This window comes from Ursus americanus, chromosome 19, assembly GCF_024610735.1.
Source record: "Ursus americanus isolate L20-20 chromosome 19, mUrsAme1.1.p, whole genome shotgun sequence".
NCBI classification, from domain to species: domain Eukaryota; kingdom Metazoa; phylum Chordata; class Mammalia; order Carnivora; family Ursidae; genus Ursus; species Ursus americanus.
In genome coordinates this window covers 48,104,852-48,120,035 of record NC_142145.1, presented here as the reverse complement: position 1 = coordinate 48,120,035, position 15,184 = coordinate 48,104,852, and the positions used below count along the sequence as shown (strand labels likewise).

Here is a 15,184-nt window from a genome sequence, read left to right as displayed (position 1 = left end):
GTCTGCTTCTCCCTCTCTCTCTCTGCCATTCCCCCTACTCATGCTCTGTCTCTTTCAAATAAAAAATCTTTTTTAAAAATGGTACATGCGTGCTTACAGCAGCTTTATTCAAAATAAACAAAACTAGAAACAAACCAGCTGTCCTTTAACAGCTGAATAGTTAAGCAAAATGTGGTATATGCATACCATGAAATACTATTCAGCAATTAAAAAGGAACTACTGCTATACAAAATGATTTGGGCTAATTTCCTGAGAATTATGTACGCTGAGAAAGAATATCCCAAGAAGTTACATACTATATGATTCCATTTATATATTATATATTATATACTACATAGTATATATAATATATAGTGTGTGTGTGTGTGTGTGTATATGTATATTCCATTTCATATCTCAAAATGACAAAACTACAGAAATGGAGAACAGGTTAGCAGTTGCTAGGAATTGAGGAGGCGGCAGGGGCCAAAGGAAAGCAGGTTTGGCTGTAAAGGGGCAGTATGTAGAATCTTTGCGGTGATGAGAATGTACTGTATCAAGACTGCATCAAAGTCAATACCCAAGTGGTGATACCGTATTACTGTTTTGCAAGATATTACCACAGGGACAACTTGGTAAAAGGTACTCGGATCTCTTCATATTTTTTTTTTAAGATTTTATTTATTTATTTGACAGAGAGAGCACATGAACAAGTAGGGGGAGTGGCAGACTGAGGGAGTGGGGGAGCTGAGCAGGGAGCCTGATGTGGGGCTCGATCCCAGGACCGAGATCATGACCTGAGCCAAAGGCGGACGCTTAATGGACTGAGCCACCAAGGCGCCCCTCTTCATATTATTTCTTATAAATTCATGTGATTCTACAACTATCTCAAAATAAAGTTTAATATTTAAAAAAAAAGCATTTAACATACACAGACACACACAATTTGCAGAAGAATTTAAATTTGATATATAGTATCACACTGGAAATATTTCTAGTTACCAGGAAGATCTTTTTCATTGTGGGGAAAAAAAAAATCCAACACAGTTCAGCTGTACCCTATCTGAACCTAAAATAATACAACTTACTAAATATAAAGTTTCCTAAGGTGGTGATTTTAGCAGTTACAGGCAGGCATACAAGCAGCACTTATTTTAAAAATACAATTTACCACACCTGTCAGAATGGCTAAAATTAACAACACAAGAAACAACAGGTGTTGGTGAGGATGCAGAGACAGAGAAAGGGGAACCGTCTTGCACTGTTGGTGGGAATGCAAACTGGTGCATCCACTCCGGAAAACAGTGTGGAGGGGCCCCAAAAAGTTAAAAACAGAACTACCCTATGACCCAGCAGTTGCACTACTGGGTATTTATCCAAATGATACAAGAAGACAGATTCGAAGCGGTACATATATCCTGATGTTGACAGCAGCATTATCAACAACAGCCAAACTATGGAAAGAGGCCAAATGTCTATCGACTGATGAATGGATAAAGACATGTGTACACACACACACACACACACACACACACACACACACACACACAGGAATATTACTTAACCATCAAAAAGAATGAAATCTTGCCATTGGCAATGACGTGAATGGAGCTAGAGTGAAGTAAGTGAAATAAGTCAGTCAGAGAAAGACAAATACCATATGATTTCACTCATGTGGAATTTAAGAAACAAAACAGATAAACATGGGAAAAAAGAGTCAAACAAACCATTAGAGACCCTTAACCACACAGAACAAACAAGGTTGCTGGAGGGAGGCAGGTGGGGGATGGGCTACAAGATGATGGGCATTAAGGAGGGCACTAGTTTCGATGAGCACTGGATGTTGTACGTAAAATGATGAATCATTGAATTCTCCTGAAACCAATATTTCACGGTATGTTAGGTAACTTGAATTTAAATATAAATTAAATAAAAAATTTAAAGATACAACTTATTTGTCACAGTAGGCATAAATGAGCCAATATTCTACACCACTACTTCCGTCTAAAAATAGAGATAACTCCATGACTTACAAGGAAAATAAAATACAATGAAAATACTAGGCAAGATTTTATGTGAAATGCTTTGAGGAGATAAATACAAAAGGGATCCAGGCTGTGGATTACAGAAGAAAAGAAAATATTAAGCTTACTCTACCTTAAAGGGCCTATTTACCATCACTAGAGTTCTTTTTCTTATGCTAAAATACACCAAAAACTTTGTATATGTGCTAAATAAAATACAGGTTCATCCATTTTTACCAAGAGATTAACAAAGTAATTACTAAGAGATTAATCAGTATTCAACAATTACTTTGTTACACTATTAAGGTAAGAAAATCAGCAATAAGAACCTACTGTCTTTGGCTGCTGATTCACTTTTTTATCTTCTAGATCCTTGAATTTTGATCGAAAAGAGACCATTTTCTCCTGAAGTTCTGGGGTACACAGTTCATACACATCCAACATAAGAGGAAATTTAACATCCTATATACAAACCAAAAAGAAAAAATATGTGTAAACACACTTATAAAGGTAGTTATTTAAAATATCTATCATACTTTTATAGTAATACTTCCATAATTCAAAGAAGTTGAAAATAAAATTTATTTAAAAAATCACCTGGAAATCTATGCAGCTGAAAACATCACAGTGTTTATGTTCAATCTGGTCCCAATTTTTTTTTTTTTTTAAATAGGCTCCATGCCCAGTGTGGGGCTTGAATTCAGGACCCTAAGATCAAGAGTCGCATGCTCTGCTGACAGCCAACCAGGCGCCCCTGGTCCTAACTTTTTAAGATTAAAAAAATTTGCTTAGCTTTTTTTCCAGTTAAACCCATGACTCTGACCACAGAAGAGTTACCAAAATTTCTATGACAAAAGCAGCATTTCAGAAACACAGCACATCAGTTGCTGTGAAAATAATGCATACCTACCACTGACAATGGAATCAATTTACAAATGGCATCACTTAATGACTTTCTGTAATGTGAAATACACCTTTACATAAAAATAATAGTGATATGGTTCAATAACTACTAATACATAAAGTTAACAATAGTAAACACTCCAACTACATTTAACCTTATCATGTAACAGTAAGTATATCTGAAATCGTACTATGAATTTCAGCTCAAGAGGCTAGAATTACATATACCTCTCCGAAAGATCAAGGACTGTGGGTATGTAGCAGAGCTACAGTTCTACAGAAGAGCTACATCGTAAGGCTGGTTCTTACTCAAGAGATTACAATTACTGCACTAGAGAGTGCAGCATGTTTTAATGCTTCCTACCCCACACCCCCATCCTACCCCACACTCCAATCCTCTAAACTTGCTGTCAGTTATCTGTGGAGCTGAGCATCTGGTCTACAGCAGTATTTCTGGGGAGTGGAGGGCATCCATCAGAACTAATTGCGAATCTTTTGAAAAATTTTTAGGACTGCAGGCCCTACTTAATCAAATGCTAGGGGTGGGCTGGTGGTAAAAGTCAGGCATCTGTATGAGTTAAAATAAAAAGGACAAGGGCACCTGGGTGGTTCAGTTGATTATGTGTCTGCCTTCAGCTCAGGTCAAGATCCCAGGGTACCGGGATTGACTCCTACATCAGGCTCCTTGCTAAAGCAGGAAACTTGCTTACTTGCTTCTCCCTCTGCCTCCCGCTCTCCCTGCTCATGCACGCACACTCTCTGACAAATAAAATCTTAAAAAAAGAACCACTTGTCTAATGTTAGTAACTTCCCTACTTAAAATATTTCAAAGAAAGTTTACCCCTAAAGGAAGAAAGAAACCTATTGTGAATTAGGGATTGCTGTCAAAGAATTACAATATTTTATTATACTGAAGTTCATTACTAACCTTAAGAACTTTAGCATTCACAGATTCCTTCTCTTTATAAAAAAATCGAACCATCTGAATAGTCAAGTAAGCAGGTAGTCGGCTGATCTTAGACTGAGGAGGGAAAAAAAATGCAAGAAATCTTATCACATGCAAATACCACACAAGTTTTTAATGCCTTGGTTTGGTAAAAACAAAGACTGGGTAAAATGAACTAACTTTTCGGAAACCTTTCATCAAAATGGATTCAATTTCAAAAGGAAAGCACAACTTACAGATTTGATATATAAAGCATTTCTTTGCAATGTTGGAGACTGTTTGGTGATTTCTTCCTGAAGTCGCTAAAAAAAAGAACAGAAGACCAAACATTTTTAGTTTTAAAGAATTTTTTTCTGCAATACAGAACCATACTTTTTTTTTAAAAGTAAGCTCTACATGCAAAGTGGGGCTTGAACTGATGACCTCGAGGATCAAGAGTCACATGCCAGCCAGGCGCCCCTAGAATCACACTTTCAGCTCTTCTAAAAATTAGGACTCCTTAATAGACAATACATGTCAATGTATTCATACCACTGAAAAATAATTTCAATGAAGACAATATAGGAAGGCTTTTAGATATACTTCAGCATATAAAAGGTAACAATTTCTACTGGTGTGAACTCCTCAGAATATAAATAATGTTTGAAGTTTTAAACTGTGACCCAAATGTTGCTCAGATTCTGAGTTTACACCGTATTTCATAGAACATAAAAAAGCCTGTATGGTTCTGTCTACATACAGATTATCAGAATACTCACACAGGAGGACAATTATGAGAATATAGGAAACCCTTGTTCTTATTCCTTATGTATCAAAGCCTCTAGAACCAATCATTCTCAAATTTGAGAAAAGTCATCACACAGAAAACCTGTTGATCTAACAAATGTGGAAAAGCCTTTAGCGACTATACATATCTTAACCATCATGTCTGCCTTCCATTTTTTACAGCCTGTGTGACACTCAGAGAGACAGTGACCCCTCTGGGCATCATATGGAAATGATGACAATGCCTACATCACAGTGCTGTTGTTGGAACTACAGAAGTTAGTGCATGTAAAACCACGGACAACGATTTGGCATATATTCTATATTCAATAAACATAAGCTACTATTTCTAACATTTAAAAAAGCACTACTAATGTGCTCTGCTTCGTAAGAACATTAATACACAAGAAATTAGAGTTAAAAATATACTGTTCATGTTCACTATAAGCATGTTACTCGTGTAATTTTTTTTTAATTTTTAAAAATTATTAATCTCATTACAAAAGGAATCACTGTGTAGCTTTCTAACATTTAATCAAGTCTGTTTGGCAGCAAAGAGGTAAAGAAATATGGAGCGAAATTACTCTAATCAGAACAAATGATGGTAAAGCATCTAAACAACGGGCAAGACAATGAAACACCGCAGAAATACGCGCTTTTCAAGAGTTCGTGTCGGCGTGATGTCATCAGGTAAGCTGTACATATTATCACCAATCCACTACCATCCAGAAGTTCCAAGTATACTTAGTTTTTCTGGAATTTTATAAAGTTATGAGGAAAAATATCCTGGAGAGTCCCTGCCAAAACATTCCATTCTCTACTCTCCAATTACGCTTATGCTTCATGTTCTGATGCCCTGAAACTTGCACGTCATAATTTGTTATACGACTCTTCGTGGTTAGTTATTATTTTTAACCTTTTAAAATGAACTTCTCTTAAAAGCCAGTATGCCTCACTACACTCCCCTCAGTATCACAGAGCAGAGAATATTACTTTCTATTTGCCTCTTATGCTGCATTTACCAACCACTCCCCTAAGTGATCTTACCCCAATTGTAGATGGGAACTCCCTGATGACAAATTATCTTGTTTATGAATGCCATCCCCGCCCCCAATGCACTGCTTATCCTTCAAACCATGTACATATTTCCCAAACCATATCAAAGTACTACATTAGCAAGCAAAATTGTTATATTTTATCTGCTCATTCGAGTGGATTCCATAGTATGAAAATGGGGAAAGAACACTAACTGGAGAATGAGAGAATCAAGTCCTAGACCCAGCTCTGCCACAAAGCAATGAAGTCACTTACATTCCAGGACCTCAACTGCAATACTGGTGTGCAGCGGGCCTGCGCAGCCTGACTGGCACAGAACAATCCCAGTTTATACCTCATCATTACTGATAAACCCTCATTATATACCCTCAGAGGCCTCCTGCAAGCCTCTGGTCACAATATATTTGTCGACCTATCAATACACAACCTTGTGTTACACGTTTCTATTTAATGACAACTTACTGTCTTCACAGCCAACTATACGGTAACTCATCCCTAAATGAAGCTTATCTAACAAACATTTTCTCCTTAAGGCTTATCTAATAAACATTCACACACAGCCTTCTTAGGCTTAGAACACTAGACAGCACTTCAGCACTACGGCTGAAGGCCATTTTAAACAGCAAATCACCAACAAAAAGCACAAAACTGCAAAAAATTGTGGTACTAAAATTACTGTAAAAGGACACTTGGTAATAGTATGAGCTGAAACAAGAAGGCAGACCATCACCTTTTTGGACCTCAAGTGAGACTGTGTCTGGCAACTCAAAATTTTTGCCACAAAAAGCGTGTCTACAAAGGACTATGAAAGCACCAAGTACTGATGTTAGAATTACAGATAAATTAGATGCATCTGCAAATACAGAATCCATTTATAATGAGGATCAACTGTAACTGATCTTACCAATTTAAGTCCTGTAAAAAGATACTTGACTTCCTGATTGATAAAACAGCTAAGCTGAAGCTGATTTTCCTTTCCTTTAGTGACCTCTTCTTCTTCAGATTCTGTACATTTCATGCTTTGAGAAGTAAGATAAGGAATATACCAACAGGTAATCAATCTGCTAGAATAGGTTGTATGGTGAATGTAATAAATCATCCTAATGGTATTAAAATTAATAGCATCAATATTTGCAAATGACATCCAATAAAGGGTTAGTATCCAAAATATATGAAGAACTTACACAACACCAAAATAATAATTCAATTAAAAAATGGGCAGAAGACATAAAGAGAACAGACATTTCTCCAAAGACATATAGATGGACAACACATGAAAAGATGTTCAACGTCACTGATCATCAGGGAATGCAAATCAAAACCACGGTGTCACCTCACAACTCTCAGAAACACAAAAACAACTGTTGGGGCCCCTGGGTGGCTTAGTTGGTTAAACGTTCAACTCTTGATTTCACCTCAGGTCATCATCTTGGAGTCGGAGACAGAGCCCCACATCAGGCTCTGCACTGGACATGAAGCCTACTTAAGATTCTCCCTCTCCCCCTCCCTTACCCCCACCTTTCTCTCCCTCTCTTAAAAAAAAAAAAAAAAAAAGCAAGTGTTGGTGAGGGATAGGAGAAAAAGGAACCCTCATGCACTGTGGATAGGAATGTAAAACGGTGCAGCCACCGTGGAAAACAGTGTGGAGTTTCCACAAATTAAAAACAGTACTACCATATGATCCAGTAATTCCACTACTAGGTATTTACCCAAAGAATACAAAAACACTAATTCGGAAAGACATATGCACCCCTATGTTTACTGCAGCATTATTTACAATGGCCAAATTACGGAAGCACCCCAAGTGTCCATCGACAGACGAATGGATAAAGAAGATGTGGGGGGTATATACAATACTATATTATTCAGCCATAAAAAAGAATGAAATCTTGCTATTCGCAACAACATGGATGGATCAAAGGTGTATAATGCTAAGTGAAATAAGTTGGTCAGAGAAAGACAAATACTGTATGATTTCATTCTCAAGAACGAAGGAGGTGGGTGAGGGTATGGGTGAAATAGGTGATGGGGATTAAGAGTACACTTACTGTGATAGGCACTGAGTAATGTATGGAACTGCTGAATCACTATATTGTACATCTGAAACTAATCTAACACTGTATATTAACTACACTGGAATTTAAAAAATCAATAGCATTGTTCATTGGTATTTAAAACATTTTGGTTTCCCATATTTGTTTCAACATACTTTCAAGGGCTTCATGCACTTACCAACAACATGAGTAATGAATAATAAAGTAATAAAAGGATAAACTCTAAACAAATGTAAGTTGGTACCTACACAGTCTTCAAATAGTTTTAACACAAAGATATATAAACAGAAATCTTTAAGCTTCTACCCATGACCCAGAAAATAGTCCTTCCCTGAATTCATGAATTCACGTTTTATGAACTGGTTCAATCTCATGCATATAATCTGCTTGATACACTCTTTCACACAATTAAAAATTCCCTATGAAGTGAATTAATGAGGCTGACTCTGCTAAAGATATTCTCAGGAAAAAATAATGAATATCCTTGAAGTGTCCATTTACATAAACTTTAGGATTACTCTGATTGGGTATTGTTCCAAAATTCCTAAGTTTCATTATATCTTTTAGGCATAAAAGCCTCTGAAGAATTTTTCTATATACCCCACCCACCACTCCAGTCAACAATGCTACTGATACCAATTCACTTCTAGTAAGTTATGAGTACAGTCTCTACAAATCTTGGCTCATAAGGATACGTAGTTTCAAACTCAACTCCGAAGAACTGATCAATTAAACTTTTCTTTTTAGAAGGTGTCGCTGCTGATGCAGATGAAGAATCTGTCTGCAAAAATTAAAATGAAATAAAAGTTCCAATTTTACTTTATATAGATATTAATGTATATTTTCCCCACACAATCCAGTTTAGTAAATACATATTTAAGCTTTTTAAAATGTAATCCCTTTCTGTAAAAGCCTCTGTTCAAAAAACATTACCAAAAGACTACAGATGCTCAACAGTATCAATTACGTTTAATAAATAATACAATGAATTCAAGTGTCCAATGCAAGCTTTCAATTTCCAACCATAGATCGAGCATCTAAAGTATTCAAATACATGTCTATCTATTAGGATGAATTTATTTCAAGCTTTTGAGGTCGGGGGGTATAATTATCAAGGTATAATGAAAACCTATAACCACAAACATGTGTCAATTACCTCTTTAACAGAATCATCCTCTATGGCTTCCAATTTCTGTTGCAATACTCGCATCATTTGTATCCAACATTCATTAGCATCCTGTAATTTTAAAATGACAAAGTAAGTAATTCTGGCTGTGATATTCTTTTATCTACAAAATCCTTCCAAAAGAATTACTGTTTCATTAGGGAAAGGAAGAAGGCTATTTTTTTAATTTAAAAATATTAACTCAAATTAGATGTTATAGGATCTTCAAAACAATGAGGAATTCCAGAACATTCATTCATTCAAGAGATATTTACTGAGCTCCTCCTTCTGCTAACCACTGTTTTAAGACACAGGAATAAACACAGCAGTAACCAAAACAGAAAAAGTTCTCCAATGGGAACATAAACAAAATATAACATAAATTCACCTAAAGAGAAGAGTTATGATAAAAAAAAAAAGCGATACGGGAGCAGAAAGTGATGAGGGGAAAGAAGTGTGCTATTTCAATAGGAGAGTCAAGAAAACTTCTGTGATGCCTTGACATTTGAGCCATGAGACCTGAACGAGGTGAGGAAGCAAGCCATGCACGTATCTGAGAGCCAAAGAAGTGAGAGCAAAGACCCTGAAGAAAGAGGATACTGGAGGGTTTAAAAATAACCAGGAAGCCAGTGTGTTTGAGAGCCAAAGAAGTAAGCAAGGGGGAAGAGTGGCACATGAGGAGCTCAGATAGGGAGCCAGGAGCTAGATTATTCAGGACTGGGATAAAAAAAAAATCACTATGAGATAACGAATAAGGGACAAACATAATCCTGTTTACATTTTATAAAGGACTCTGGAGGCTGTGTGCAGAAGGACAAAAACAGAAGCAAGGTAATAGTTAACAGACCACTCCAGGCAAGACATAAGGATGTTGTGAACCAGAGAGGACTGATAACGAGTATGTTTGGAAATACAAACACACATGGTAAGTGTACACCACCTAAGTTTTACATTTACAAAATGAAAACCACAGAACCTTGCCCTGTTTACCTGTTGAAGGTATTGTCCTTGTTCACCCTTCTCTGCAAACTGTGGAAAAGCCATGTGCAAAAACTGCAGGAGAATAATAGGTGGAATACTAGAAGAAGTTTTATCCATGGAGTCAAACAAATCTCTAAGGGCTTAAAAACAAAGCAAACACTGCTTTAATAAAACAGTGACATATTTAATACATTTACTGTAAATTAATCCTGGACTTATACAAAGAAAAACTGCTGAGTAGTATTTTTAAGTATACCTACTCTTTTTGTAGTTGTCAAATTCCCAATAAGAAAAAGATTTGTTTTTAAATCTTGAAGAACTGACCAGACTTTATAATGTAATCACTAACTATAAACAACTTCTGAGTCCTGCCCCTCAGTCTCTCTCTCTCCTTGCCAGCCCTTTGTCTTCCCAAACAAAGCAAGGCATATTCATTCACCGCAGAGAACACATAACCTCTGTCTAGGGATCAAACAGGCTAATGTTACTGTTCTGGTACTATGCCATTATCAGGCCATCAGGTCACCACTCTCAACCCACCTCCCGTTAAGCCTATACTTGGTTCCCATCTACTCAAATCCTAAATTTTAAAATCTTTTAAACATACTTCCTTACTCTATTTATAGCTAAAAACCAAAACTAATTTGCTTTCTTCAAAATCTTTCCTCCACTATCCTCTCTCACCTTCATAAACCTCATGGTCATAGACTCAGTCCTGCTCTGGGAGTTCAGAATACTCTTCCTCTGCTGACTTCCTAGCTATCACACCTTGCCCTTACTTCATGGTACAGCAAAATTCTAGTCTAGCCTAACTGGACTTGTTTTGTTAACTAATAGGTGAAATGTTATCTACCATTATTATACAAACTGAAGCCCAGCAAATACTACATCTCAGCACAAACCCAGTGTTTAATAAAATGTTCCCAAATAAGACAACTAAATGTGGTGTTCAAAAATATTTTTGAGGGGTCCCTGGGTAGCTCAGTTAAGCATCTGCCTTCGGCTCCAGTCATGATCCCTGTGTCCTGGGACTGAGCCCCACCACATCGGGCTCCCTGCTCAATGGAGAGCCTGCTTCTCCCTCTCCCTCTGCTGCTCTCCCTGATTGTGTGCAGGTGTGCTCTCTTACAAATAAATAATCTTTACAAAAAAATTTTGGCGGGGAGGGACAGCTAAAATCATGTATCACTACCAATCCAATGTTTTTTAAAATAAAAAGGCCTCGGGGCACCTAGGTGGCTCAGTCGTTAAGCGTCTGCCTTTGGCTCGGGGCGTGATCCCAGAGTCCTGGGATCGAGCCCCACATCAGGCTCCTCTGCTGGAAGCCTGCTTCTTCCTCTCCCACTCCCCCTGCTTGTCTCTCTCTCCCTGGCTGTCTCTCTCACTGGCGGTCTCTGTGTCAAATAAATAAATAAAATCTTTAAAAAAATAAAATTAAAAAATAAAATTAAAATAAAAAGGCCTAAATTGTAATAATTGTAATAAAACTTTAAGGTGATACATTACTCAAAATAAAAAAAGATTTAGGATTTAATATATACCATAAACAGAGCATCTCAAAGTATTTCATCAGTTTAAAAGAAAAAGGTCAAAAATGCACTCACTGTACACTGAGAGAGACTAGTAGGACATGACAACCGAATGCAATCAATATGTGATCCTAAACCAGCTCCCAAACCAAAAAAGAGAAACAACTTTATAATGGGCAATACTGGGTCAACTGCCAAATTTAAGTAGTCTGTATTTTAGAGTACTTTATCCATGTTAAACTCCTAGATTTTGAGAAATGGTAATTGTCTTGTGGTTATGAATGTCCTTATTCTTGGGAAATACATACTGAAGTATTCAGGAATAAGACAGGATGTCTGTACCTTACTCAAACAGTTTGGAAAAAAAAAGAACATGGTTATAGAGAATGATGAGCCAGATGTGACAAAAAGTTAATAACTGGTGAATTCTCAGAACTGTTCTTTGTGCTAAATTTAAAGTTAGCAAAAAATAAAATTTAAAAATGAAGAACAGTAGCTTTCATCCCTTCACTACAAGACTCCTAGGATACTGGAGAGGCTCCTGAAATTCCAAGTTACTCTCAGATACATAAGCGATCAAGTAAACTAGATACAAGTGATCATATTTTTCTCATTAAAAACTTCATTTCAAAAAATAAATCTACTTTCAGGAAAAAATGGCCAAAGGAAAATCTCTAACTCCAAGTGACACAAAGAAACGTACTGTTTATAGTATTACAAATTAACAGCTGACCACAATGAGATACCACTTCACACCCCTAGGCTGGTTATAATCAAAGACAGACAATACCCAGTATTATCAAGGGAAACTGGAAACCTCGTTCATGGGAGATATAAAATGATGCCAACTGCTTTGGAAAACAGTCTGACAGTTCCTCAAAAGGTTAAATATAGTTACCATATGACCCAGCAATTCCACTCCCAGATACATACCCAAGAGAAATAAAAACATTATGTCCACAGAAATGGTTGCACAACTTTTCAGCAATACATGTAATAGTCAAAAAGTGGAAACCACCCAAATGTCTATCAGAGGTGAAAGGACAAATGGAATGTGATATATCCCTACAACAGAATCTTATTTAGCAATAGAAAGGAATAAAGTACTAATACATACTACAATATGAACGAACCTTGAAAACATTCTTAGTGAAAGAAGCCAGTAAAAGACCACATACTGTATAATTCCATTTATATCAAAAGTCCAGAACAGGCAAATATATTGAGATGGACAGTAGATTAGCAGTTGCATAGGGCTGGGAGTGGGGAGGAGAAAACAGGTTGAGTGCTAAATGTTAGTTTCTTTTTCAAGGCGATGAAAACATTCTAAAAGTGACTATGGTGATGGCTGCACAACTCTGCATATACTAAAAGACAATGAATTGTACAGTTTAAGTGGGTAAATTATAAGGGATGTGAATTATATCTCAATAAAGCTGTTCTCCCTGCCCCCAAAAAGGCATGGCTATAAAAATACCCTATCGACCTAACCCAATGACTTAAGAGTATTCATTTGTAAAACTAGCCCAAAACAAATGGGGACAGAATACATGGTCTTATGTAATGAAGAAGTAAGTTATTTCTATCCTCTCCTCATACCTCATACACGATTTCCTTACACTAACACCCACTAAGACTCTCTCTTACAATGGTGGCATCAACTACAATAAAAACTATCTCTGGATATCCCCAGAGATATATTTTACTAATATAACCTAAAGCTAAAATTAACTTTAATCCAAAAAATTCAGACTGTTTTTCAGAAAAGACAGACATCATTGGTTTATAATTTGGATAATAAAGTAAGTCCTTAAGTTGCTTAAAATTAAGTATAAGTACTCCAATTTTAATGAGATGATGTTTTACAAAACACATTTTGTAAACTGAAAGCTACTAAACAAACTGTGAGTGAAAAATAACATTTACTGAAACTACACCGTCCTGTCGGAAAGGAGTATATTTAAGATACTGACCTGCAGTAATATACTGTGCTGAAGCCATTTCCCCTGAAGCTCTCAAGGCACCTGCATACCTGGGAACATTAAGGCAAGATTAAATAGGATTCAATTCATTCTGAAACTCAAAAGGGAAGAAACTAATTAAAAGAGCTTATGATGACACCCTCAACTGCAACTCTGTCAGCGTTGTTGTTCCCATCTTTCTATTTTCTTCTCTTCTGGTCTTGTTCCTTTAAGCATTATATGTACAAAAAAGGAACAGTAAGTAAAAAGGGAATTTAGATGAATGAAGCCTATTTAAATTCTTTCTCCTATCTTATTTAAAAAAAAAAAATCCTGAAAACAATGTGAAACATTTTTGTTTCACACTTAATGTTTATTATTACAAAGAAAATAAAATATACTTTCAGAAATAAGAAAAACAGCCTTATGTCAAAAACATTAAATCAAAGTCAATACACTTACATTTAACATTAACTTGCTATGTAACATTAAGTAAGTCACTTAATTTTCAAGTCTACCTATACATTGCAGTGTTTCTATTAAATGACTTCTAAATTCACCTTCAATTTATAATTCTCATTTAATTCACAACAGCACAAAGGACTGGCCATCCAAAGGAAATAAACTATAGTATTCACTCATACAATGTCTATGACACAGGATCAGAAATTATCATTCAGATAATATCACACTGGAGGTAGGGGAATGATTGTCTATCCACTATGATTAAAACTATGCGTATGTACCACACACCCACTGGAGGGACTAAAATGAAAAAGATTGAAATCAACTAAGATTGGCAAGAATGTGGAGCAACCAGACTATCCTTACCATCAGTAACATGGATAAACTTTAAACACTAAACTTCAAACAACTAAGCCAAACCAAAAATAAGTTACATTCTGTACATTTCACTTCCAGAATGCAGAAAACTAGTAAGAGATCAGTAGCTGCTTGCAGAGTTGGGCGGTGGAGGGGATGAGGACTGGGAAAAGGTACAAGAACAAAAACATCCTGGGATGAGGGAAATGTTCTATAGTTGTAAAATGGGTTATAGAGAATTCGCATTTATCAAAACTGATCCCACAAACACAAGATATTTGGTATTTACTCTACGTAAATATTTCGATTTAAAAACAAAAAGACCTCTGTGTTATGTAAGTAGAATGAAAGAGATCACAGAAAATATGTTAAACAGAACTTCTTAATTGTATATAATTTTTCTTTTTTGTTTGTTTATTTAGATCTTTTGGAAATTGCTGTGACTCAAGGTTTTTTTAAATTTTTCAATATACAACTCATAGTGATGTCTAAATTACATACGTTCATTCTCAATGTGAAAATCGTAATAGTTTCCCATTCAGACAGTTTACAACTACCTAAAAGGCATTTCTGAAGTTGAAATAAAGTACTAATAAAGCAAGCGTATCCCAAAAGATCAGTGAAGTATGTAATGACACAACTGTTGTTGTTACTGATCTTACTTCTAGTTACAGGGTGACATTTCTAACTATTCCCACATTAATGGCAAAGGCTACACTAATGAATTATCTTTTTTTTTAATACCTAAGAATGGAAAATCATGAGTGATTTAATATCATCCTCCCACAAAAAACTCTCATTACACCAAGAAAACATTTAATTCCTAATTAAGATAAAACCATTCAATAAACCAAATAATATTAACAATTGAACTTTACAAAGAAAAACTGTTAGAAAGTAAAAGGAGGAACTGACAAGAGAACTGAGATGTGCACAGAAATACTGAGAGGTTTTACAGACCAAAAAAAAAAGTACCTTTTCTAGTCTTATTAAGTCAA

The 15,184-nt window shown here is 36.0% G+C and overlaps 1 protein-coding gene across 2 annotated transcripts in view; it reads right to left on the bottom strand.

Moving 5' to 3' along the window:
* The window catches only part of USP14 (ubiquitin specific peptidase 14), a 44,051-nt gene that overhangs the window by 5,095 nt on the left and 23,772 nt on the right, over positions 1-15,184 (bottom strand). For both annotated transcript variants that reach the window (XM_045781960.2, XM_045781961.2), the window contains 8 exons: positions 13,377-13,435; positions 9,884-10,014; positions 8,885-8,965; positions 8,424-8,509; positions 6,579-6,693; positions 4,090-4,155; positions 3,836-3,928; positions 2,338-2,466 (listed from right to left, as the gene is read on the bottom strand). In XM_045781960.2, the coding sequence (XP_045637916.1) occupies positions 2,338-2,466; positions 3,836-3,928; positions 4,090-4,155; positions 6,579-6,693; positions 8,424-8,509; positions 8,885-8,965; positions 9,884-10,014; positions 13,377-13,435 (760 nt within the window). The remainder of the gene's footprint in view (positions 1-2,337; positions 2,467-3,835; positions 3,929-4,089; positions 4,156-6,578; positions 6,694-8,423; positions 8,510-8,884; positions 8,966-9,883; positions 10,015-13,376; positions 13,436-15,184) is intronic.